This window comes from Choloepus didactylus, chromosome 7, assembly GCF_015220235.1.
Source record: "Choloepus didactylus isolate mChoDid1 chromosome 7, mChoDid1.pri, whole genome shotgun sequence".
Taxonomy (NCBI): Eukaryota; Metazoa; Chordata; class Mammalia; order Pilosa; family Megalonychidae; genus Choloepus; species Choloepus didactylus.
The window spans coordinates 135,708,826-135,735,743 of NC_051313.1; the positions used below are offsets into that span (position 1 = coordinate 135,708,826).

The 26,918-nt window shown below is 37.5% G+C and overlaps 1 protein-coding gene across 6 annotated transcripts in view; it reads left to right on the forward strand.

Annotated features, from left to right (window-relative positions):
* The window catches only part of KIF13A (kinesin family member 13A), a 208,647-nt gene extending 182,681 nt beyond the window's left edge, over positions 1-25,966 (forward strand). For 2 of the 6 annotated variants that reach the window (XM_037842482.1, XM_037842485.1), the window contains 9 exons: positions 1,001-1,177; positions 1,894-1,986; positions 2,136-2,288; positions 3,228-3,326; positions 6,100-6,147; positions 6,884-6,989; positions 14,246-14,397; positions 14,911-15,015; positions 21,303-23,032. In XM_037842482.1, coding sequence (XP_037698410.1) covers positions 1,001-1,177; positions 1,894-1,986; positions 2,136-2,288; positions 3,228-3,326; positions 6,100-6,147; positions 6,884-6,989; positions 14,246-14,397; positions 14,911-15,015; positions 21,303-22,184 — 1,815 coding nt within the window. In that variant the 3' untranslated portion in view covers positions 22,185-23,032. Of the gene's footprint in view, positions 1-1,000; positions 1,178-1,893; positions 1,987-2,135; positions 2,289-3,227; positions 3,327-6,099; positions 6,148-6,883; positions 6,990-14,245; positions 14,398-14,910; positions 15,016-21,302; positions 23,033-24,464 lie in introns of those variants that run through there. The other 4 variants (XM_037842486.1, XM_037842483.1, XM_037842487.1 and 1 more) reach the window with 4 other exon arrangements.
* Positions 25,967-26,918: the final 952 nt, after the last annotated feature.

Here is a 26,918-nt window from a genome sequence, read left to right on the forward strand (position 1 = left end):
TGTGGTCAGACTTGACCATACAGGACCAGGGGCTTTAAAAACCAGGACATGTATGTTTGCATTCAAAAAATTGAGCTTGTATGTAGTGCGGTACAAGCTGGGTATCACTTGGCTTTCTGGAAAATAATCTGCTTTAATTTAAGCCTTGTTGAAAAGGCAATGATAGCTTCACTTTAGAGCAGATTAAACCAAGTACCTTTTGTTATTTAAGTGACGGCGTTGGTACTTTAAAATTAGGTCCCACTTTTGAAAGTATTATGTTAAAAAAAAAAATCACCTGCTTTTTTTCTCCCCCAGTGAACACTATGTTTCTTAACTAAAGTTTTAGTAGTGGTGATAAACCCAGGGAATTGTGATGTTGGCCAAAATGGTACCCAGTAGGGGGGAATAAAACAACTCAAGATTTAAGTCGAATAAAACAGATTGAATGTTCCCATGTGCCAACATTGCATGCTAATATAAAATCTTTGGACATGCAAAACATGTATTACTGCATTGCTTTTCTATTAATAGATAACTAGAACTTATGTTCACATTTAACTTATGTAAAATTTGTAAAACATAGTATGGTGTGCCTAGTATGCAGTCAGTAAATATTTGATTCTTCTAATCCCTCAGTTAGTTTGATATTTTGCCACCTTCCTGCCTGTCTTTGTGACCTCACTGATTCAACCTATGGAACAGTGTTAATGAAATGTTACTGGAGAAGAGTTTTTGAGAAAATTGGCAGATCATGCAACTATCATGTAAATTTTTGTTTCTTGTAACATAAAAAATGTAGTTTTTATTATTGCTTGTGCTTCAACTGTTTATGTGAACATTAAAGGGCTTGGAGGGGAAAAAACAAAAACAAAAACCACAACATGTATGTCTTCATTGAAAAAAGTAAGGAAAGCAATCTATTGATTTAATGGAGTTGGATTTATTTTCTTTCTCTAGTGTGTGACGTAAATAGCTGCACCCGAGTTACTTCCATCTCCCTATCCTTCCCCACGCCTAGGTTTCAGCCACAGCCTCTTGGGACTCCTCCGTTCATGATTCCATCCACTTGAATAGGGTCACCCCACAGAATGAAAGGATTTACTTGATTGTGAAGACCACAGTCCAGCTCAGTCACCCAGCTGCTATGGAGTTAGTACTGCGAAAACGGATTGCAGCCAATATTTACAACAAGCAGGTAGTAACGGGGCCCGGTTATAGACTTTTTCCTTTTCTCCATCACAAAGAGTGGTCTTCTGTGGCGCTTATTCAGTAGATGTGCAAAATGTCATTCCACTGGCCAAGCTACAGTCTGATTCTCATTTATCCAAGATAACAGGACTTGAAGGTAGCCGGGGTAAATATCATCTGCCAGAGGACTTTTCCATCTTGGCTGATTTGAGACCCATAATGCTGGGAGGTAATAAGGTGATGATATTCCACTGCTTGAAAAATGGAAAAACTGGGATTGTGAGATTAGGTGCCAGGTGCCAGCAGGTTAATGACAAAACTGTGAAAAAATGCAGGCTCCAAATAAATCCCCATCCTGCTGCCTCTCATTTCAGAGGTGCTGTCAGCAAAACATCCTCTCCAGTTTTCTTCTGTCTATCCCTTGACTGATCAATTAAACCCTGAAAAAAACAAAATCAACAAGAAGACAGCAGATGGGAGAGAGAAGCAAGCACAAAACACTCAATATGTTGCAAATTCTGTAATCTAATCCCTGAATAATAGCTGGAAGTTATTGTCCCTAGGATTGAAGACAAGAATTTTGAGGTTTATTTTTTGTTTTGTTTTGCTCAATATTGTGTGTATGTGTCAAAAACATAGTAAGTGATAATACTTTTACAGTATATAAAATACTAATATTGCACCTTTTCCACAAAGCTTAATTCAGCTTTCCTTTTCCACCAGAGTTTCACCCAGAGTTTGAAGAGGAGAATATCATTGAAAAATATTTTTTACTCCTGTGGTGTAACCTATGAAATAGTATCCAATATACCAAAGGTAAAACATACACTACTTTTTAAAAATGTCAATGTATAAGTAATGGAGAATGCGTTAATTCTCAAAACATTTGTATCACTTTCTCACCAAAATTTTGACGAAGACATTGTTCACATGAGAGGATGGTAATAGCTTTCGTCTCCCTTTAGGCAACAGAGGAGATCGAGGACCGGGAAACACTGGCTCTCATGGCAGCGAGGAGCGAAAACGAAGGCACATCGGACGGGGAGACGTACATTGAAAAGTATACGCGTGGGGTGCTGCAGGTGGAGAACATCCTGAGCCTCGAACGTCTGCGGCAGGCAAGTAACTGGCATGTCTGGACTGGAAGGTGATAGCTCACCAGCCTTCACCCCTGTAGGGACAAAGATAAATTTATTTATCAACCACACTCTCTAGATCTAGCAGAGAAGGAGCACTTGAGTAGTTATCTCATTAGAGAAGAGACTGACAAAATAGTAACAAAAATAAAAGTAGCCAAGCGCTATGCTTGAGTAATTTAGATACATTATTTCACTGACTCTTCAAAATAGACTTCTGCGGTAAGTACTTTTGTAATCCCTGTTTTCAGATGAGAAAAATTGAGGCTGAGAGAAGTTAGCTAACTTGCCCGTGGTTCCATAGCTAGTAAAGAGTACAAAGTTGGCATATAAACCCAGACAGCCTGACTCCAAAGTCCACATAGTTAACCATGGACTCTTAGTGCCTCCCTAATTTTTGGACCCAGGTTAACATTTTTTGAAACAGCAGGCTGTTCAAGTGAAAATCATCCAGTGGTCAATGTCCTATACGACAGGAGAGGTAAAGTCATTCCATAGGAGCAACATGCAGGACTAAAATCTTCCTTTAGTGCAAGTCCCACCTAAAGTTGCTACATGAGTAAAACACAAACTATGTAAAGTTTGTTATAGTTTTGCAAGTGAGATAATTATATGGTGACAGGAATTTTCTCCCACATTTTCTCCCTGCTCGTCTGTATAAAGAATTCACAATATAAATGTCTTTAGCTCAGCAGTTTTTCTGGTTTTATTTATGGAAAAATATTTTTTATATATTGTTAAGAAAAAAAACGAGTACAGTAAAATTCCAATTTTGTAAATATAAATATTTGTGTATGTAGGATGGAAGTAATTTTTATTTCCATATGTTCTGAATCTTCTGCAGTAGACATATATTACTTTTGCAGTCAGAGGGAAAGTAACAAATATTTTTGTTATATATTTTGTGTGATACATGCACAGGCCGTCACTGTCAAAGAAGCACTTTCCACCAAAGCCCGGCATCTGCGGAGAAGCCTCAGCACACCAAACGTGCATAACGTGAGCTCCATCCTGCCATGGGTCTGCCTCTTATGTGACTTTCTGAGGAGTGGGGGTGAGGCGTATGAAGGAACATGAGGTTGGGGTTTCCAAAGAGGAAATAGACATATATCACTGGGTTATAGACATTCCAAAGTGCCAAACCTGCTTCTCTGTACTAGGGTAAGCACACTAGAGGTATATGTTTATATATGAATATGTGTATATGTTTGTATACGTATAGGTATATATTATACAGACACACACATATCAAGAGCTCTGTGTAACATGATCTAACCTTTATATGGAATCTTACTAATTTCTTTTCATAAATTATCTCCTGAAAGAAGTTCTTGGGACATAAACACAAAGAGGGCTTGAGATGTGAAGGGGGAAAGTTTAGGGAAGATCCCTTATTCTCTTTTAGCCAGATTCCACTTTGAATTTAGTAGGTGTAAGGATGGTGAGAACAGCTAAATATGCTGGTGGCCAGAGCGCTGCTTCTTGAGTGAGTTTGTATGTTCCCATTTCGCTGCTCTAACGATTTTAACCAAGATGCTCCACAGTGTGATAGGGAACAAGGCACCAAGATGCTTCCTGCTTCCCCAGTCTTGTCTTTGAGCATCTCAGTTATCTTCCTCAATTCATCTAGAAACGCTAACTAGCAAAAACTGCTTCTTGCTGAGGGGAGATTCTTATGGGAAGAAAGGACAGGTTAGTGCTTGGACAACTTCAAAGCAAGTCTTCCAGAAGCAGCAGAGTAAACAAGTAAGGATTCCTCCAAGGAAAAGTACTTTATCGTTTGCCTTGCCTAGCCTCCAGAGTTGTTAAAATATGATTCACAAAACATAATTGAACATTTACAAAAATTGTCATCCAGTATGGCACGAAGCAAATCCTGGCAAGATACCTATGATTGTTGAGATATGTTGTGTTGATGTGTGTGTATAAAATTTCTAATGCTGTCATTAGACAATGAGATATAAGAGACTTAATCAGTTGAAAATTGAAAAACACACTCTGTTTAATGCGTTTAGCAAAGAGGAGATCATAATGGAAGATTAATGGGTAATTTAGAACTAAATGATAATGAAAATAGTACACATATCAATACTTGTAAGGTGCAGTTAGAGTGATATTGGAAGAGGGAAATCATTAGCCCTAAATTCATTATTATTCCATTTATACAGCAATATACAAGACAGTAGAAAAAAATGAAAGAATGTGAGCTACTATTAGGAAATTTGTAGTTCTTATATTTAAAAAGGAGAAGACTGAAAAATAATGAGCTAAACTCTAGCTTAGAAGTAAAAGAAAGACCACTATGAAGAATACTACAAAAAAAAATGGAAGTAGAATCTGATGAAGCTTCTAGAATCTAACCCCTAATATTTACAGGGGACAGAGGAAAATGTTAATGACACCATGGAGATTCAACCAGTCCAAGTTCAGATGTTGGAAACTTCACAAATTAAATTTTAAAAGAAAAGAAAAAAGGTGAAACTCATAGACTGAAAGAGACTAGAATTAGATCTACCAATTGCAATGTATGAACTATTTTGATCCTGATTTAAATAAACTAACTGTGAAAATGTTCATGAGACATTTGAACACTGACTGGATGTTTTACAGTACTTAGGAATCCTTATTTAAAAAAAATTTTTTTTATTGTAAGAAGGTATATTAACACAAAGTTTCCTGTTTAAAACATTTTTAAGAGTACAGTTACTTCAGTAGTGTTAATTACATTGACATTGCTTTGCTACTATCACATCATCCATCACCACAGTTTTTTTGTCACCGGCAAGGAAGCACTTAATTTTCTTTTTTTAATGTGCTAATGAGTATTGTATTTATGTTTTTTAAAGGGGGCATAGTGGGTTCCTTATCTTTAGAGATTCATAGAGAATATTATGGTAAAATTTTTTAAACATTAGAAAAAGAAATCAGAATGATTTCAAATAAGGAAATAATATTAGAGCAGAAGTTTAATAAATTCAAAGACAAAAAGAAATAAAAATTAGAACAAAGATATATGAAATAGGAAACTAATAGAGAAGATCAACAAAGCAGACAATCCGGTTTTAAAAACTGGTTACATGGACAAACCTCTAGTTAAGATTAATTGGGGAAGAAAAGGAAAGAGCAGATATAAATACTATTGGGAATAAAAAGAAGGAAAGAGAAGATAGAAATACTATTGGGAGTAAAAAGAAGGATGTGGCTACAGAGAAAATAGAGATTTAGCTATAATAAGCACAAGCCATGATTAATGTTACTTGATAAGCTGATCCTAAAATCTCTATGAAAGAAGCGGAGTTGAAGATGCCAGTACCTTATCTACAACCCAGAAATTCCATTCCTTACATATATACTCTAGTCTCATAGATGTACAGGTTGTATTAGAACAAAATGATTCTGAAAATATTACACTTATCAATACTTATGGGATGCAGTTAAAGCAGTACTTATGGGGTACTTAGAGGCAATAACCAGTTCATTGCATCATCGTTTGAAACAAAAATTACTAGACTGAAAAGACTGTATATAGTATACCACTTATATAAAGTATAAAACATACAAATTAATAGTATATATCATTTTTTAATTTATACACATGCAGTTATATAAAACATGTATGGGAGTAATAAAACGCCAAATTTAGGATGATCATTATTCCTGGGATGGAAAGAAAGAAAGCAGGGGAAGAGGAGGTAGTTCAATCTTCTACTGTATCTGTGACATGGTGTTTCTTTAGAAAAAACATTTGCATTAATAAACAACCTACATTGATGAAACCATTAATCTCTCATAGGTCTCTTCCAGTCGAGCAGACCTTTCTGGCTTTGATGAAGATGATAAGGTGTGTACACCTGAACATGGCTAGGTTTTTAAAGTTAAAGACAGTTTGCATCATCATCTTATTCAGCAAATATTTCCTGAACACATATATAGGTTACTGTGCTAGGGACTGCAGATAATTCAAAAGATACAAGCATAGATCATATCTAGTCCTTAGAGCAACTCCTAAAAAATTGAAGTAAGACTAAATAAGCTTATGTGATATCAAGACACGTTTTCTCCCTTTAGTCTACCATACTTAGGCCTGTTTGACACGTTTAAATCTCAGATACACATAGCATAACCATACCACCTAATTTGCTTTAGACAGTTCCAGCTTATGCCTACTACCCAGGCAAAATTATTAATAGATGCATTTACTCTCAAAAGTGTTTCTGTTTAGTCTTTAAATTATCTAATCATGCTAATTATATACCAAATTCATAAAAGTGATTGCCTGTGGGGAGGGAGGAAGATGAATGGAACCATGTAGGGGTACAAAAGGGGATTCCACTCTATTCATAATGAGTGCAAATACAACAAACTGTTAACTTTTATTCATTCTGGGTGTGCCTTGGGTATGATATATTTGTTATATTATTTAGTGCTTTTCTACATGTTTGAAATACTTCATAGTAAAAATAAAGAAAGAAGAGTACAAACCTTTATTAAAAAAAACAGAAGAAACTCACATCTTGCCTTCATTTGTCATTTTAAAAGGAGTTAATTATAATTAACTCATATTTTTTACCTTGTAGGTTTGGTTAGAGAACCAGTTAGACATGTCTGATCACAGCTCCAGTTACCAAGATGTAGCATGTTATGGAACTCTACCCAGGGATTTACCTCGAAGGAGTAAAGAAGGTAGTGGTGTGATTGTTTTCATTGATACTTACAGTCACTTAGGAAAAGCAATACAGAAAACATCTTTCATGGATTGCATATAAGATACGAAGCTGAGATTCTAAATGATCTAAAACTGTCTTCTTGAACAAAACACATTTTGTTCTCTTATTAGATTTTTCTTTTTTTAAAGTCAAATAAATACATTATTTGTGTAAATTGGAGAAGATGAGGGATAGCAGTTACACTCATAGACCCTTGGTAAGATTGGAAGGCAGACTAGAAAAAATGCATCAACATTCAAATGTAGGGTCTGTAGGATCCAGGCATTTTTATTCTTAAAATATTTTTTAATTAAAGAAGTGGACAGATATACAAAGATTTCTGAACAAAGATATTTACCCTACGAATATTTGAAAAGATGGAAACTGGAAACAATTAAATACACATCTGTAAGGGTTTGATTGGATAAAACAGGATCATTCCATACATGTGGAAATATGCATTCAAAACTCTACATATGCCTTGAAATCTTCAGGCCACAACCCAGTAAGTGTGTTAAGACCACAAAGAACATCAGAACCCCTGTGTGGTCTGGGGGAAAAGTACCTCACACATGCTATGTGTGTTAGTCCAGAACCTCCAAGGAGCAGATGCCAAAACAAGAGTCAAAATGCAAGAAATTTCTTAGGGGGAACAGTTCTGAGAGTGTATCGGAATCCAGGGGCAGCTGGGAGGGCCAATGCATTGTGATGCACATCTGAACCTGTGCAAAGGAGAGAGAAGAAGAAGGAATAAAGACTGAGTGGAAACATCTTAGATTGCACAACAGCCCTAAGCAGAGTTTGGCAAGGTCATTGGGAATCCTTGAGCCAAAGTTGGCCATCAACTTCTATTTCTAGCTAAAATGGAGTGTGACTGGATTTAATCTTCCACCTGAAACAGCCAAAAAGCCAACAAATTTTATGAAATGATGGTTGGCAAGTCATTGGACATCTTAATCTCCCACCTGAAACAGCCAAAAGCCAACCAATTTTATGAAATGATGGTTGACAAGTCATTGGACATCAGGCAATGATAGTGATCCCTGAGAAAGAAAACCATAAGAAGGAATATGAATAGTTGCCCAGTTTACTGCCTTAAAAGGGTTTTCAAGGTGTAGCACATGGAGGGGAACCCAGGTGGAGCCCAGTGGACTCCCTCAGTTGAGAAGACAGAGCTGAGTGTCTGAAGAGATCAAAGCAACTAGATTTGGAAGGGTGCCAGAGAAGAGAATCCAGAGGTATTGAGAGGGTCCCCTTCGGCTACTTCCTGAGGCCAGGAAAAGAATCATCTGAAAGGATTATAGGGAACATTGCCTAGTGCTTACCTGGCAATAGTGCCTGTTCCTACCAACCGGAATGGGAAACCTCAGATTCATGGGATGTTGGGGAGAGTCTTTATTCATTAGTGCAGAGTACTTAGCTTTAGACTGAGCAACCCAAAATGACACAGATGTTAGAAATAGAAGACAAGGACATTAAAACAGTTATTGTAACAGTAATGTCAACATTCAAAAGGTTGAGTAGAGACATGGAAAATATTTAAAAAGAAACAAATTGAATGAGAAATGAAAGCTGCAATGTGAAAGATGAAAAATGTACTGGATGGTATTAATGACAGATTAAACATTGCAGGGGAAGAAAAATGCTAACCTTAAAGACACACAATAGAAACAATCAAAATGAAAGCCAGAGAGAAAAGACAGTTTTTTAAAATTAACAGAATATCAGTTAGCTGTGAGCTACCTTCTAGGGGCTTAAAAATTATGCAGTTGGAGTCTCTGAAAGAGTAGAGCAAGAGGTGGGAAACAAACGATTTAGTACTGTTATTTACACACTCAACAATGTCCTATCATCAACTCTATTTCCAAACATTTGCAATCATCTTTATTTTAAAATTTTGCGTAAATTAAGCATCAGTTCCCATTCTCTATCCTCATTTTATCTTCTGGTAACCTGTATTCTAGATATTAAATCAATGAGTATGCTCATTATATTTAGTTCATATTAGTGAGATCATACCATATTTGTCCTTTTGTGCCTGGCTTATTTCATTCAACATAATGTCCTTAAGGTGCATCAGGACTCCATTCCTTCTTACAGCTGAATTATATTCCATCATATGTATATGCCACATTTTGTTTATCCATTCATAGGTTGATGGACACTTGGGTTGCTTCCATCTTTTGGTAAATATGGACAATGCCGCTGTAAACATTGGTGTGCAAATGTCTGTTCGTGTCCCTGCTTTCAGTTCTTCTGGGTGTATACCAAGTAGTGGGAAGAATTCACCTGGGAAGCCACCTGGTCCTGGGCTTTTCTTTGTTGGGAGGTTTTTATGACTGATTCATTCTCTTTACTTGTGATTGGCTTGTCGAGGTCTTCTATTTCTTCTCGAGTGTAGGTTGTTCATTTATTTCTAGGAAGTTGTCCATTTCATCTACATTGTCTAATTTGTTGGCATACAGTTGTTCATAGCATCCTTTAATGATCTTTATAACCTACTTTATTTCTATGGGCTCAGTGGTAATGGCCCCCTGTCATTTCTGATTTTATTTATTTGCATCTTCTCTCTTTTTGTCTTTGTCAGTCTAGCTAAGGGTTTGTCAATTTTATTGATCCTCTTGAAGAACCACCTTTTAGTTTTATTGATTCTTGCTACTGTTTTTTTTGTTCTCAGTTTCATTTATTTCCACTCTGATCTTTGTTATTTCTTTCCTTCTGCTCACTTTGGCATGTTTGCTGTTCTTTCTCTACTTTTTCCACCGTGTTCTGTTAGGTCTTTGATTTGAGCTCTTTCTTCCTTTTTAATGTAGGTGTTTAGGGCTATACATTTCCCTCTCAGCCCTGCCTTCAATGCATCCCATAAGTTTTGAAATGTTGTTGTGCCAGTTTGAATGTGTTGTGTTCCCCAAACACCATTATCTTTGATGTAATCTTGTGTGGGCAGACGTTATCAGTGTTGATTAGATTTCTTTGAGTGTTTCTTGGGAGATGTGCCCCACCCAGCTGTGGGTGATGACTCTGATTGGATAATTTCCATGGAGGTATTGCTCTGCTCATTCGGGGTGGGTCTAAGTTGATCAGTGGAGCCATATAAATGAGCTGACATAACAGAAGGAACTCAGTGCAGCTGTGAGTGACATTTTGAAGAGGAGCTACAGTCAAGAGGGATACTTTGAACAAAGCACAGGAGCTGCAGATGAGAGACAGTTTGAAGATGGCCATTGAAAGCAGACTCTTGCTCCAGAGAAGCTAAGAGAGAACAAACACCACAAGGGCAACTGAGAGTGACATTTTTGAGGAACTGCAGCCTAGAGAGGAATGTCCTGGGAGAAAGCCGTTTTGAAACCAGAACTTTGGAGCAGACACCAGCACGTGCCTTCACAGCTAACAGAGATTTTCCAGACACCATTGGCCATCCTCCAGTGAAGGTACTCAATTGTTGATGACTTACCTTGGACACTTTGTGGCCTTAAGACTGTAACTTTGTAACCAAATAAACCCCCTTTTATAAAAGCCAATCCATTTCTGGTGTTTTGCGAGTCGGCAGCATTAGCAAACTAGAACAGTTGTGTTCTCATTTTCGTTTGTCTCTAGATATTTACTGATTTCTCTCACAATTTCTTCTTTGATCCACTGATCGTTTAAGAGCATATTGCTGAACTTCCATATTTTTGTGAATTTTCCTATTCTCTGGCTCTTACTGATTTCCAGCTACATTCCATTATGATCAGAGAAAGTGCTTTGTATAATTTCAGTATTTCAAAATGTTTTGAGACCTTTTTTGTTATCCAACATGTAATCTGTCCTGGAGAATGATCTGTGAGGACTTGAGAAGAAAGCTGTATTCAACTTAGTTTTCAAAACTGTGTAACATACAGTTTTCGCAGTTCTGTATAGGTCTGTTAAGTTCATTTATCATATTATTCAAGTTCTCTGTTTCCTTATTGATCTTCTGTCTGGATAGTTTACCTATTGATGAGAGTGGTGTATTGACGTCTCCAACTAGTATTGTAGAGATTATCTATTTCTCCCTTCAGTTTTGCCAGTGTTTGCATCATGTATTTTGGGGCACCCTGGTTAGGTACATAGACATTTATGATTATTTCTTTTTGGTGAATTGCCCCTTTTAGTAATATATAATGTCCTTCTTTGTCGCATAACATTTTTGCATTTAAAGTCTATTTTGTCTGATTTTAGTATAGCTGCCCAAGCCCTCCTTCCTGTTTTGTTACTAGTCGTGTGGAATATCTTTTTCCATTATTTCACTCTCAACCTATTTGTATTTGGGTCTAAAATGAGTCTCTTGTAAACAGCATATAGGTGGATCATATTTATTTTATCCACTCTGCCAATGTGTTTCTTTTGAGTGAGGAGTTTAATTCATTTACTATTCAATATTATTATTGTAAAGGCAGTACTTACTTTGGCCATTTTATCCTTTGGCTTTTATTTGTCGTATTTTTTTCTCTCTCTTTTTGTCCATTTAGTTACCCTTACTGATAATCTTCATTTCTACACTCTCCTCCAAGCCTCTGTCTCCTGTCTTTTCTTTTCAGCCTGCAGAAATCCCTTTAGTATTTCTTGTAGGGCAGGACTCTTGTATACAAACTCTCTCAGCTTCTGTTTATCTGAGAATATTTTACACTCTCCGCCATTTTTGAAGGACATCTTTGCTAGATAAAGAATTCTTGACTGGCAATTTTTCTCTTTCAGTATCTTAAGTATATTATACCATGGCCTTCTCGCCTCCATGGTTTCTGATGATAAATAGGCACTTAGTCTTATTTGTCTTCTCTTATATGTGGTGAATCACTTTTCTCTTGCTGCTTTCAGAATTCTGTCTTTATCTTTGGCATTTGGCAGTCTTATTAGATGTCTTAAAGTAAGTCCATTCAGAGTTATTCTGTTTGGAGTATGTTGTGCTTCTTGGATATGCATATTTATGTCTTTTATAAGAGGTGGGAAATTTTAGACCATTATTTCCTCAAATATTCCTTCTGCCCCCTTTCCCTTCTCTTCTCCTTCTGGAACACCCATGATGAGTATGTTTTGTGTGCTGCATGTTGTCAGTCATTTCCCTAAGCCCTGCTCAAATTTTTCCTCTCTCTTCTCTGTCTATTCGAAGTCAAATGCTTTGTCTTCTAGCTCACTGATCCTTTTTTCTGCCTCTTCAAATCTGCTGTTATTTGCCTGTAGTGCATTTTAAATTTCGTCTATTGTGTCTTCCATTTCCATAAGATGTTATTTTTCTTTATATGCATTCAAATTCTTTTTACTCACTCAGTGTCTTAATATCCTTTATCTCTTTAGCCATCTCCTTGAATTGATTTAGGGGATTTTGTTTGAACTCTTTGATTAATTGTTCCTGGTGCTATATTTCCTCTTTTTAATTTGTTCCTTTGACTGGACCATATTTTCCTGATTCTTAGTATGGCCTCTGATTTTTTTGCTAATATCTGGGCATCTGATTATCTTGATGGGTTTATTCTGATGGTCAGTTTCTCTCTTTTGCTAGGATTTTGTTGTTGATTGGGTTTGTGTTAAGGTTCTTGTTTGACAGTTGGTTCGTCAATATTTCCCAGCCAAACAGGGCCAAGTACTCATGCAGAGAGTATACAGACCAGATCCAAAGGGTCCCAGGAGAAGTTCAGGAAATACTCCAAAAAGCCTTTTTTCCCCCCTTCTACTTCATAAGGCTGCATTTTCAGGCCTGCCCAGCAGATGGCACCCTTCAGCCCTGTGAAGGCAGTTCTGCTTCTGACATGGTTCTAAACATTGGTGCCTAGCATCTGACTGGAGAAGGCTGGAACTGTGGGATACAGCATACTAAATTCGCCGGCCAATATCTTGTTTAGTACTGGACTGTGTCCCCCTCTGTACTTAGGGCAGAGTACTCCTGTGGCTGTCTCAGTCCATGGCGGCCCCCTAGCAGGGATTGGGCAACCCTCCACTGCTTCCCTCAAGGATGAGATATGGGTGCCAGGAGCCATGGATGGAGTTACTCACAGTCTCTGACCACGGTTTCTCAGTCTTTTCATCCAGCACTTCCCTGAATGTTCTTCAGAACCCCCCTGGTCTCCAGAGCCCCAGAACAGTTGATTCGGATAGTTTCTGCCTGCCTACTGCATGCTTTTGGAGAGTAGGTTCTGTAGCTTCCTCCCTATTCCTCTATTTTCCTGGAACGCTACCCTCTGATTTATTTTTGCTTTGCATTCAATATATCATCCAAAAATAATAAGAAACTTTTTGTATAACACTAGAATTTTCAAGTCATTTTTCATGTACCGTTTCATCAATTTGAAGTTAGTTTCCAGACACACACACACAAATTCTATTACCTTGTACTTAGACTTCATTTTTTATCAAAAGACCATTCACCTCTGTTATATGTGTGGGGTTTTTTGTTTTTGTTTTTTACTCAAAGGATTTTTTTTTATGGGAACATGTCTCTGATTCCTAGAGGAATTTCAGAAATGATACCAGAAATTACTTCCACCAGTGGCAACATTCTTATATTAGTATTTAGTCTCCCAGTGCCTCAAAAGGAACAACATTCTTTGGATATGTAGTTTAACTCTGCTACTTTAGAAATCATAGTTTATCTATTAAAGTGCCATTGTACCAGTGAATTGGAGAGGAAATACAGAAGAGGGAAGAGAGGCCAAAAAAGAGAAGAAATAAATAAAATAAGAAAGAAGAATTGTTCTTTAGTCACACAGAGTAGGGGACTTGAGGAAAAGAGAGCCTCACAAGAGCACGTAAACAATACTCATTCAGTATTGATTGAGCCTTTATTATGCTGTGTGTGGTGAAAGATACAAAAGAGGTACCCTCCTAGATCTTAAAATCTGTCAAAGTGTGATACATGGAAAATAAGATCTTAGATGATTAAGCACCAAATGCGTGTGCAGATAGTAAGAGCTCTGAGAATTCAGAGAAAAGGAAAATCATCATGAATTGAAATGGTCTGGTAAGTGGTGCTTTAGCTGGATCTTGAAAAGCAGGTAAAAAATTAGTTTCTAGTGTCTTTCAGGGTGACCAGCCCTTTAATAGCCTTTTTTTACTCTATGATTGCTCTCCATTCTTGCCTTCATCTATTTTAATGCTTAACCAAATATTAGCATGTTGATTTTTTTGTTATATCATATTCCTGTGCTTAGGTTATCTCACTTCCTGTGTGTTGGTTAAAATGCTCTTTACCTGTAAACTCATACTTTTTTGTTTCCCCAGGTTGCTCATCAGAGAATCCTCATGCCTTAACAGTTAGTCCTTTTAAAGCATTCTCTCCTCAGCCACCAAAGTTTTTCAAACCCCTAATGCCTGTAAAAGAGGAGCATAAGAAAAGGATAGCTCTTGAAACAAGACCTCTTCTAAGCCAGGAGGTAAGTGCTTAACTTGCCTGCACTATGCACAGTGGACCAGACCAGCGTTGCCTGTGGCCAAGTAGCAATTTGCATTAACTAACAAATTGAATGTTGCATGTGGACCTATGTAGATTGTCATCCATGATGGATTCTCTTCTGGAATGCCTCTTAAGCGTGCATGGTCATGGTAGAATTTATTGTTTGTTGTTGTTGTTTCATTTCTTTGCTTATATGGTTTTTTCAACGTATTTTTTATCTTTCGAGTAAGAAAGAAATGTTTCTTGAATCTTTTGAAAATGCTAGAGATTTTTTTTTTTAATTTAATGAAACCAAATATACTTTTTGCCACAGAATTTCCTTTCGTCTTGTCCGATTTCATCAGTAGTTTAACTCTGGCCCATAGAATTGGCTGCTGCGCTGCTCACATGTAATAAAAGCGTGCGCATTACTTTTCTAACTAGCATGCACTTAATATGTATTTCAGCTGTCATCTTCTGTGTGTGATGCATCTGTGTGTCTTAACCTTTGCAGAGCATGCCTCCATCTCAGGCACATAACCCTGGCTGCACTGTACCCTCAGGAAGCAATGGCAGCTGCATGCCAGTAGAACACAATAGCAAACGTGAGAAGAATATTGTAAGTTCTGGAACCATTTCTGTCATATTGCCTGGTGGTGGATTTAAGGCCCTTTCACAGACAATCATCCAAATACTTTAGAAGAAATTAAGATATGAATTGGGTCTTTGCTTTTTTTTTTTTTTTTAACTGTGACTGTCGGTAATGAAACTTGGCATGAATATGGTGTGATTTTTCTAAGTGTTTATTCTATTTTACTTGTTTGCTCCAAGTAAGGGGAAGGGGCACTTAAAATGATTCTGGGCTCTATTAAAAATGTAACAGAGAGATATCACTTTAACCAATATTGAACTATTTCTAATGTACTTAAATATATTGCCCAGATTCTGAAGTTAATCTACCTAGAGGAATTGAGCTTACTTGAAGTAATCACGCATTTAGCTCTGGGTATGTTTGAAAGCTTTTTTATGTTGCCTGATGCTGTTGCCAAGATTATTCTGTAGTTTGTAGCTGCATTGCAATCCATCATCCCTCATTATTATTATCTCTATAACTCAGGTAGCTTTTTTTAATTAGCTGTCAAAATATATTCCAACCCCCTGGGTGCCAGCCTTGCTTTCAGGATGGCTTATCTTTATTTCACCACAGACAGGTTGAAACTGCCTGGAAAACCTTGTTCTCCAGCACTTAATGTTTAAATTACAAATTTGAGAAATTGTTTCTAGAACACAGTGTACTGTGTACTTTAACTTGTAAGTTATGCCTCAATTTAAAAATGAAAAAAAAAATACTAACACCTGTGTCTTCTCAAGCCTGGAAAGAAATCTCTAATTCTTTGTCTCAGCTTTCACTCTCCTGAGTCTTCCTAGACTGAAAAGTTCAAGCCAGCTTGGAGCAAGTTGAGGCTGCTTGGTGCTTGCTTCTGCATAGGGTCTATTTTGTTGTGCAGAATGTGGGACATCTCGTTTCCTCAACTACGCCAACTCACGTCCATTCCAAAGGCTCGTTAGTGTGAGATCCCTTAGTAGTTCCAAAATATGCTGCTAACTTACATTGTGCGAAAACTAACTGGAACTTAATCCAAATATGAAGTTGGCCATCTCCTGCATGCTTGGGGTAGCTAGTGGATCTTTAGAAATGACCGTCCCATCTTTAATGTCCACTAGGAAAAGAGGAAACATTACTCCTTTTACCCGCTTTCCTCTGTGTTCTCCCTGTCCTTCTATCCAAAAGCCTGTATCCTAGTTCTTCATGGAGAAGAGTGTGTATCTACAGCTCTCTTTCATCTCTCCTAATCTTAATGAATTGCTCAAACCCTTGTTTGATCACCCTGCTTAACTAATAAGGGTAACAGCATGGGCTATAAAAAGGCCAAGCCACTAGTGTGTTACCCCTTAAATTCTCTGGCTCCATGGCTGATGGGATCTGTCTATTTTTGATATGGCATTCGTCACCTTGGTGCACAGCACTAAATTTAAACCTATTTCAAAAATACATTTGGGTGCAAAACAGCATATCATCAAGAAACTCCTGGGTGATCCTTCTGGGACTTCCAATGAAATAGTTTTCACAATTCAGAGTTTGCCTCATAGTTATTTTCTTTACTTTCCTTTAAGATATTTAAATAAAAACCATCTCAGGACATTCAGCCTGCAAAGGGTAGGATGGATCCAGATTCTTTTGGCTGGGGAAGCCTCAAGCAGCAGTTAAGACATTGGGATCATGCACACTATGAATACACTAAGTAGGGTCCGATGATGATTTTTTCTTGCTGGGGTCTTTGAGACCCCTGCCTCCACTCTCTTTAGAAAACTGGCCACTGTATACTCTTCATGTATTACACATTTTCCACAATATTTTGGTAGATTTCAGGTTGACACTGCTTGCCTGGCCTGAGATTCTAGTTTCTTTTGGGGCAGATTTGATTTGATTTCCCCTCTTTTAAATGGATATAAACTGTTTTCTTCCCGTGTTCCTAATTTATTTTTCCTTTCTTTTATCCTCTTTAAAATGCAGAGTGGGCATCAGTCATCCTGAGTGATCAAGGGAGTTTGAAATCATTTTAAAAATGTAATATTAAGACATTGTTCCAGTTTTTTTTTTTACCCACCTAATTACTATAATAATATCTATAATTTCACATAAAGTACAGTAAATATAGCTAGGCTTGATTCTAAAGGTAAAACTTTGTTATCTGACCAATTTGGGAAGATTTAGAAATGTACTTCATGTCTTGTATAAATGAGATAAAGTGAATGTAGCAACAATATGCTTTTGCCATCTGTCATTTTTTAAAAAGGCCAGGGAAATATCAGAAAGTCAGTCTTTTCTCCCTGTATCCACACTACTCCTCTCTGAAGTCCTGTATAGACAGCATGTGATTCCTTTCTCTCATTTCACAGAACAGAGGTCTAGAATTGTTGAGTAACTTGCCCCAGGTCTCAGAGTTAATGAGAGTATAAGAACAAAGAGCCCTATCCCTCGGCAAATTGCTTCAACTACTTCCAGAGATAACGCACTTTCTAGTCCATCCTGCTGGGCTGCTTGTTTCCAGCAAAGTGCACCCTGCTGCTGAGTACCATGGACAGAAGTACCGAGGGCCCTTGGCTGCAGCGCTTCTGAATTGACAGACTGTGATGGACAGCACAGGCTTGATTATAAGCAAGAGTGAAAATTATCTTAATCAAATGAAACTCCTTGCAAAGACTCGCTGCTTCAGTGTGGATTTTGATCCTTTTTAAACTCAGAGTATTTTGTCTTTAGGTAAATATTAGCTGCATAAGTTGATTTGCAAAAAATAAATCATGAAGAATCTAGCTATAGAGAAGCTTCAGAAATTGACTCCATGTTCTACTTTTAGGTATGGCTTTAATTCTTTATAACTGTCTTTAAGACATAGTGGGAAGGTCCGTAGTTAGTCTTCTTTAAGATACAATGATAAATAATATTTCTGGTATAAAAAAATTAATATCCCTCAATATGCAGTTTTTAAGCCAATTGAGTCTTCTCTTTTCTCCTGAAAGACAATATATTGATAAACTTTCAGTCTCCTTTTAAATATTGGAAAATGTTTAATCTCTGCTCAGTTCTCTTTTCTGAAATAAGTTGTTCTTACTCCTTTAATCTTCCCTTCTGGTCTTTCCTCCCCTTCCTAAAAGTGCATTACAAGGTATGTCTCCCTGCTGGAACTTAATCTCTTAGAGTATTGTAGACTCTTTGGTTTTACTATTATTCTAATACTTAAAGAATAATTTTTTAATCTTTGTGAGTTTGATAAATTCACACTTATTAAAGCCTTTTCCTATTTGATAAACTCATGATTGACTATCTCAATAGCCATCTGATCACAGCCACTAATAACGACAGTGGGAAGATACAATGATGGGGGGACATTTAAGTTTCTTATTACAGAGGATGGTCTTACCAAGTGGGGAACAGATGTACATTGGTTAGAATGATATACTTATCCATTTCTGATAGGCTTTCTTGAACTGAACCGAAACTGGTGTATTACTGAATGTCTAAGGGTTGTTCACACTGCAGTTCTTTTGGGTCTTGGAAGGTCCCATCCCCGTGAACAATTGTTTTGTCTTTTGGAAAGTCCCTGTCATTTTTTGGACCGGGGTCACTCCTGACAAAACCCAATGCAGGATGTGAAAACCTTGGTACTCCTGATGGTATTGTCCAGAAAGGAAGAATGCAAAGAATAAGATTCTCCAAGAGACTAAGAGCACCTGAAGACTATCAGGCATGGTGATCACATTCTCTGGGAGAGATAATGATCCAGAGGTAGAATTGTTAAATGAACTGGAAGGGCCTGGAGACAACTATGTGTATGATAAGCAAAGGCCACTTTATTGCTGCATGTTGAAATTGCCACACATTCCTAAGACTAGTTACTTACGAGACAAGTTACCTGAGACTCTCCATCCTTGCACAAACCGCTAGGACATTCTGACATTCTTTGAACCTGGGTTTTCATTTCCTTGAAACCAGGACTTTTGTTGCGGATAAATAAGTTTTTTTAGTATTCCATCCCCTAATAAGTCTTGATTTTCTTATTTTTTGTTTAACCAATCATATTTTTCCTGGGGTAACTTCATTATATTACTGTGGTACACTTTTGCCTTGGCATAGAACATTCCCCTATTTGCAAATTGTCTCCTTTTGATAAATAGATGGTCTCTCTTTTCCTTAAAAAAAAAAAAAAATGGAAATACAAGAGATACACTTGAAATTCAATTTTGAATCTAAACATGAAAAGTAGAGAAGAAAATATTGGCAACGATACTGATTCAGACAATGCTGTCCAATCTTTCTTCCCTTACAAACATTCCCCCACCCCCTTTCTAACAGTACTACTTAATTTAGAATACAGGTAAATATAAGATGGCAGGAGATTAGTGTTGCCAGAAATTCTGTTTTGCTAATTTCAGGAAGTTTCCCACCAACACTTGATATTTCAGCTTTGCCTAATAACTAAAAAATTTTTAATTAAGAAAAAATTTTTTAAACTCAAGAAAAGGAATTAAGACTATTAATAATTGATATTCAAGTTATATTTTAAATTAAGAAACATTGAAGAGTACTACACCATTTTTGAGGTGTTTAGCATAATAGGAGATGCAAAAAAAATTGCTATAAAATTCAACAGGTGAAATTTAGTTGTCATCTGCCACATCTATGGATCTCTGTCTCTGTCCTTATTTTAGCTTGAAATGAAGCCTTAATGAGTGAGGTTGATGTTTTGGTTCCAGGTCGTTACAACCACCCAATTATTATACATAGAAAATGTATAGACATTTTAATTAACTTACTAAAACAGATGACCAATGGAAAAATCTCACTATTTCTGCAGTTTCTAAGCTCTAGTTTGAATGAAATTTCCATCCACCCAATCAGAGTGTTCAGTATAGTTTTAAGAGCAAAGATCCAAAGTGGTAACTGCCTGAGGGCAGGGACCACACTGTTTTCTTCACCGTTACTATTCCCCGGACTTAGGACAATGGCTGGCACAGAGCAGGTGCTCAGTGACTATTTGAATGAACGTCACCTTTTTAAAAAGAAAAGGAATATCTGCAATGACATCAGGCATTTATGAGGTTGTTAGAAATGACCAGGTAGTAATATTTTTATTTTTATTTTTATTTGAACATAAAATACCCATGTTGAATCTTTTCCACGAACATAAAAGAATCGTTCATCTGGAGAGAGATTGGGGAGTTGATGACACCTGAATTTGCATATTAACTTATCTTTATAAACTGGGTTCTAAAGCTATTTGAAGAGCAAAGAGATTTTCATTTACACATCGTATCTGCCTTCCTCACCTCCTAGCTAGACACTTGATCCATGCTTCTCAAAAACCTAGAAGACTGTAATTATCAGATTAGTTACTAGAATTTTAGTATCTTAGTATCTAAGAATAGTTATTGAAATTGTGCTCCTTACCCTTTTGCTGCCCTTTTCCCCATAAAATAGCTTAGAAAACTTTCACAAATTACAGTGCAGGTAATTACTGCACTTTGCTTCTCCATGTGAAGCGTATGAAAAGAACAAATGAAGGAGTGACTCTTCTCTGCCTCTGGCTGTCCCTCTGTCCATTTAATTAGAAAGGGGAAATGTCACAGTTGAAGACTAATCAGGAGTAACTAATTAGAAGTCCACTGCACTTTCAGTTACATCCCTTCTCTTAAACCAGCAGAAGGAAAGTTTTCTAATTAGTATTGAGGGAACACAGACAAAATAAATATTCATATTAGATAATAATGAGTTTCTGCTCTCAGGTCTCAGGAATATACCTCTGTTTACCACAATAGGTGACAAGATTTGAGTAAACACAAGAATGTGAATGCGAATGCCTTGAGCAGTATTTAAAACTCATCTTACAGTGATCAAATGAGAGGGAGGGGTAGCAACAGACAAATAGGATTTAACGAAGGATTACAAATACTGAATCTTCATATAAATTTTTTTTTTTAGTCTCTAGGGTATTAGAACAGCTAGAAGGAAATAACTGACATGCTGGAACTGTAACCCGTAACACTTTAAAATTTGCTCTATAGCTACCTGTTAAATTGTACTTTGAAAGTTACCACCTTTATGTATATATATTTCACAATAAGGAAGTAAGTGAAATTGTGGAACTGTAACCCAGAACATTCTTAGAAATTTGCTTTCTAACTGCTTGTTAAATTGTACTTTGAAAGTTATCACTTTTCTGTATATATGTTGTATTTCACAATAAAAATGTAAAATTAAAAAAAAAAAACCACTGGGTGGGGGAACTAATCTCCACAACACAATTGCTATAAGGAGCTAATGAGACTTTTACTTCATTTCTGTAGGACTCAGAGGATGAGGAAAATGAGCTGGAAGCTATTAACAGGAAGCTAATAGGTTCACAGCCGTATGTACCTGTGGAGTTTGCAGACTTCAGTGTTTACAATGCCAGCTTGGAGAACAGGGAGTGGTTTTCCTCTAAAGTAGATTTGACAAACTCACGGGTCTTGGAGAAAGAAGTCTCCCGGAGCCCTACCACCAGCAGTATTACCAGTGGCTACTTCTCCCACAGTGCCTCCAACGCCACCCTGTCGGACATGGCAGTCCCTTCCAGTGACAGCTCGGATCAGCTGGCCATTCAGATGAAGGATGCAGACACCAGAGAGCATTCTGGACCTTCACCTGTGCATGATTTGAGACCGTCCTCAAACACAGAGTTGACAGAACCAGAAAGAGGCTTGGTAAAGGATAACGTCATCATGGTGCCACTCAAGGAAAACAGTGCCTTAGCCAAAGGGAGCCCATCATCCCAAAGCATCCCTGAGAAAAATTCTAGAGTACTGTGTCAGACGGGCTCACGTTCAGAACTAGATGCCTGCCCCAGCAAAAATGGCCAAGCGGCCAGGGAATTCCCCCCCAGGGAAGTGACCATAGAACACACCACAAACATCCTTGAGGACCATTCTTTCACAGAGTTCATGGGTGTGTCAGAAGAGAAAGATTTTGATGGTTTGACAGATTCTTCTGCTGGAGAGCATTCAAGGAGGAGAAACCTATCACGTAAAACTGACAGTCAGAGTGTCTCAGACGGGCCCCCGGACCCTTGCCAGCTGCACTCAGCATCAGAGAAAGACCAGGTAATAAACCCTAGAGGCAGCTCTTTAGATTCTGTGCTGTCAGTGGAATTGTGCAGCACCCCCCAGAGGCCCTTCACCACCGTGAGTTAGGAGGACAGATTTACTCTGATGTTTTTGACACCGAAGATGGGCCCATTGGGGAGCTAGCTCACATCCTGTCCAGCGGACTTGCTGTCAGAGTAGAACCATGAAATACATTGGACTAGTGGATTTTTTTAAACTGGCATGTGCGTTGGTGTTGAATTAAGCATTCAGATGGGTAAGGATCAGTCAGTCTCATATCATTCTCTGAGATGTTCAGTGACTGGCTACTCCAACCTGGTAGCATCCAACTTATTTCATCAAGTCTATGATTCCTTTGATTGTATCATTAAGAAAGAAAAAACGCTGCCAATTAAACAATGCTGTCAACTGTTGTAGGACAAATTCCATTTCCAGAGATGTTAAAATAACACAGTAATTTGGTGTTCACAGGTGGAAAAGTGCATGTGGGAGGAAGAGGCATTTTCTGAGCAATTTAAATTTGGGTTTTCGAAGTTACCCAAAAGTTTATAAGTTTTGAGTCTTTAATTTTCATATTAAAACAAAAGGGATTTTTGCTAGTACACCTAACAAAAATAGTGAATTATATAAATAAGAGATTTTTGCTTCTCAATACTCTGCTGCTGAGTTCTGTTTCTTCCCATTCCTGTTCATTTTGTTGGTTTCCACACTCCAGTCTGCAGCTTTGTAAGGACAGCCATTGCCTTTTGTTTTGCTCAGGAGATTATCATCCCCTCCACCCCCACCCTCCAAAGCTTTCCCCCTTCTTTCCGTACTAGCCTTTAGAATTTCAGAGTGTGGTCGTTTATATAGCATACTCATTTAAAAACTGCCAAACCTAAACAACAATCTTTCCCTACCAAAATAAGAATAAAATAAAGTCACTCATCACTCTTTTTGCAAACTAAATATTCATTTTGTTTAAAAGTCTTCAACTTCCATTGCACTGATCTTTTTTGTTTTTTTTTTTTCTTTTTAAAAGTTTATTTCAATGTAACTATGCTTGCAAAAATACACTCTTATCAGTTAATAGAATGCAGTTTATATTTAACTTATGCTACACGATTGGAACCAAAAAAAGTTGGTACATGGTTTAAGGAAAAAAAAAAGGGATTTACAATCAGGTTGGTTTTTCATCTATTACAAAATTATAAAAGATTCTATTTTCCTTCAAAGGTTGTTATAGTAAACAGCAAGAACAATAAGAAATTTATCTTTGGTTTACTTCAGAAAAATAACACATATTACATTGTAAAATTTTAAAAATTGGTTGTAATGTTTCAATGCCAGCTTACTAAATTCAGTAACTAACGGATGGGTATGGGGGTGCACTGATCTTGAAGCAGAGTCTGCAGAGCTGGCCTAGCATCAGCTTTTCAGCCATTTTTCTAAGAGGCCCAAGGTCAAGGCCTCACCACCCCCCCTTTCTATAATTTTTGTTGTAGTATATACAACATATATGCAGTATATACAACATAACATTTCCCATTTGAACTACTTTTAATTATATTCACAATGTTATGTTACCGTCACCGCCATCCATTACCAAAATTTTCCATCTCCTCAAGGTCAATTCCTCTTTGTTCTTCACCCTAGACCAGTGCTTCTGAAACCTAAAGGTGCATTAGACTTACTGTGGGGTGTGCGGGAGTGCCTCTTAAAAATTCAAATTCCCTGCAGTTTGCCCTCTACCCCCACGATTTTTGCTTCAGGGCTGAAGCAAGATAGCTAAGGTTTTCCCGAGTAATGGGAGGTAGGGCCTCCCCATGTGAAGCAAGGCCACCCCTCTTGTCTCATTGCCTAGATTATTTAGAGCCTGTCAAATAAGAGAAGTGTCTGTTGAGCTTTTCCTAGGTTCCACAGTAGCATGTCCCCGCCAGATCTTGGTTTAAAATGTAATTTACAAAAATACTTGTTGCATCAGACTTATAGAGACTTTTTTTAAAAAAAAAAATTTGCTTTAGTATATTTGTTATATCATTTTTATAACTTGGTTTGACAGTGTTAAGTTTTATCCAAGAACTTTTTAAGTACTAAAGTTTAACTTTTGTTCCAACTCAGGTATGATCCAGCATGGGCCCAGAGATAGGTTTTGTTATGTTAACAACTTTGGATGTTGCTGTCATTACCTTCCCTAGAAGTTTCACCTCGAGGCTAGGTTTCTCCCTTACATTATGTCTGGAACTGGATTCCATAATAAAACCAATCTCCTGGGTCCCTTCAGGAAAAGAGGACCCTCTTACGTGGGGGCTGTGTTTGGGCCCTGGTGGTTGGGAGGCTGGAGGAGAACTTGAACTCGCCTGAACTCACTGAGCCTCTGCATTCCAGGGGAGCCTGACTGCCAGGTGAAAGGCTGCAAGCACTTCCACTTCAGGCCATGGGGTTGCATCTTGTTCTTCCTGGTGGCCTTGAGAAAGCACCAGCCCCCATCTTTAAAACATGCTGCAGCCCTGCCTGACCTCACACCAGCTCCCACTCCAAGAAGCAAGAAACGTGCTTCCTGAGCTGGAGAAGTGGCATGTTGTCACTCGGGTCGAATCAGCAGCCTCTGCTTTTTCCAGAAAGCAAGAAAACTGAACTCCTGGATTAATGAAATGGCAGTATTTTTGTTTGCACTCACTACACACCCCACTGTGTAGAAAGCTCCACAGATTCAAACAACAGACTTTATTCTTGTACAATTTTAATCAGTTCTTACTGTAGAATCTGGAGTTAATACTCTAATTTTTTTTATAAATAATATATATTATGTATATGAAATGTTTATCTATAGTTTGTCTGGAGACAGACAAGGCTGCACACTAAAATGCAGATAAAGGTGATTTGTAGAAAATCTTAAGGTACTGGACTTGGTTACAGAGGAACTTGGGCAATTTCTTAAACGTGAGTGAATGAAAAAATATATTGCATAATGAGGGTGCAAATCCTTCTTTGCAGAAAAGGTTACAGAAAGCTGTTCTTTATAACCAAAGAACTTACAGCAGACTGAACGTTTTTGCTGTACACATAGGTTTGACTGCAAGTTTGGTGCCATATTTCCCTTGGCTACCAAGCCACAGGCGTTCTCTGTTCTCTGTTTCCTTAAGCACACTGAAAAATGTCACAGCTCTGTCCTTTGATCTTCACCTGGCCCGCCACCTGCTAACTTGACATTGTCTTACAACTGTTGGCAGTGGCTGGGCTCTGCCTTGGTCCAGCCCAGCCGGGCAGGTGGAATGCAGAGAGCAGTATTACTGTAAGAAAATACAAGGACCTACCAAGGGTTGGGGCAGTGGAGGGGGTTGGTTTGTTTTTTTTGTATTTTGTTTTGGGTTGGTGGGTTTTGTTGTGGTGTGGCTCTGCTGTTGTTATTTTACTAAATTCTGAGTAATGCTGAAGAGATGGATTGAGCTATGAAGTTCATGGGTGCTCATTTCACCGTGGTTACAGGAGATGATCAAATACAGATGACCCTGCTGTCCCTGACTTCATTCGTAAAATTCTCCCACTCATGGAAATGTTGAAGGATTATGTGTGTGGAAAACTTACAAAAGTACTTTATGTGTCTATTCTGTAGATGCCTGTACAATTGGTTTGGATGTACAGCTGTAAATGTGTTATTAGATCAAGAGAGAGAATGTGTACAGCCTGCTGTACCTTTTTTCTGTACGTTCTTAGAATCAGTAAATAAGTAAAATATTGGAGATTTTAATGAAAAGCTGCTGTTCATGATTTTTGTGTATAGTGAGCTGACTGTAGTATTTTACTATTGTCTGTTTTTAAAAAAAGATTGTAATTTATATCCTTTTCCATTTTGTTGTATTTAATTGGTACAGATTTTTTTTTTTTTTTGCGTGTTTTAGAATATAAACTGTTTAATTCAGATTTGACAACTTCAATTGTTTGTCTTTCATAACTCAGCCACTAGTTTTAGGTCTAATTTACCATCTTGGTATGTTTGTATGGCCTGTGTACTTAAACAATAACAGCTACCATTTATTGAGGGTTACTGTGGGCTAGGCACGCTTCCAAACATTTGATATTTATTATCTTACTTAATCTGCACAGCAAAGATGATATTATTATTGTTTGATTAATGGAAAACTAAAGCGCAGAGAGCTTAGTGATTGGTGACAAAGCCAGGATTCCTTCCACAGTTCTAATCATTCTCTTGGTGTTCCTCGATGCATCATTGAGAGTGGACATCCGGAAGACTTGGCACATTCTGACAGCAGAAGGACTTGTTACGTGCTCGCAAGTCCAGGCTGACCAATATCCAGTGGAGCATCTGGAACAGATGGGACATGGGGTATTGTATGTGTTCATGATGCTTAAACAAATCTTCAGAGCAGGTTAGTATTGCCCTTCAACCCATGAAATGGTGGCAAAAGATCAGCTTAATGTGGAAATATCTAAAAGTGGTATTATAGAATTTTTTTCCAGGAAAATCTCAATTGTTCATGATAGCTTTCCCAAAGCCATCAAGAATTAGATCTAGACTATTCTGGACAGGAGAGTATCTTATGTAGACTTCCAGGAAAAAGTTGAGAAGGACAAAAAAAAAAATGAATTTTACAGAATTGGGGGGGAGGGTCTTTAATATTTAAATAAATAATATCTAAAAATTCAGTTCAAGACAGAATGAACAAATTATCATTCCCCTTACTAGTATGAGTTATGAATGGTATTTGGGTCATCAACATCGTTGTCAGTTATTATGATTGTGAGAGGACAAACTGGCTTTAGGACATATTTTATTGGATAGTTAAATAAAGACGTGTTTAAGTTAATTTCCAAACTATA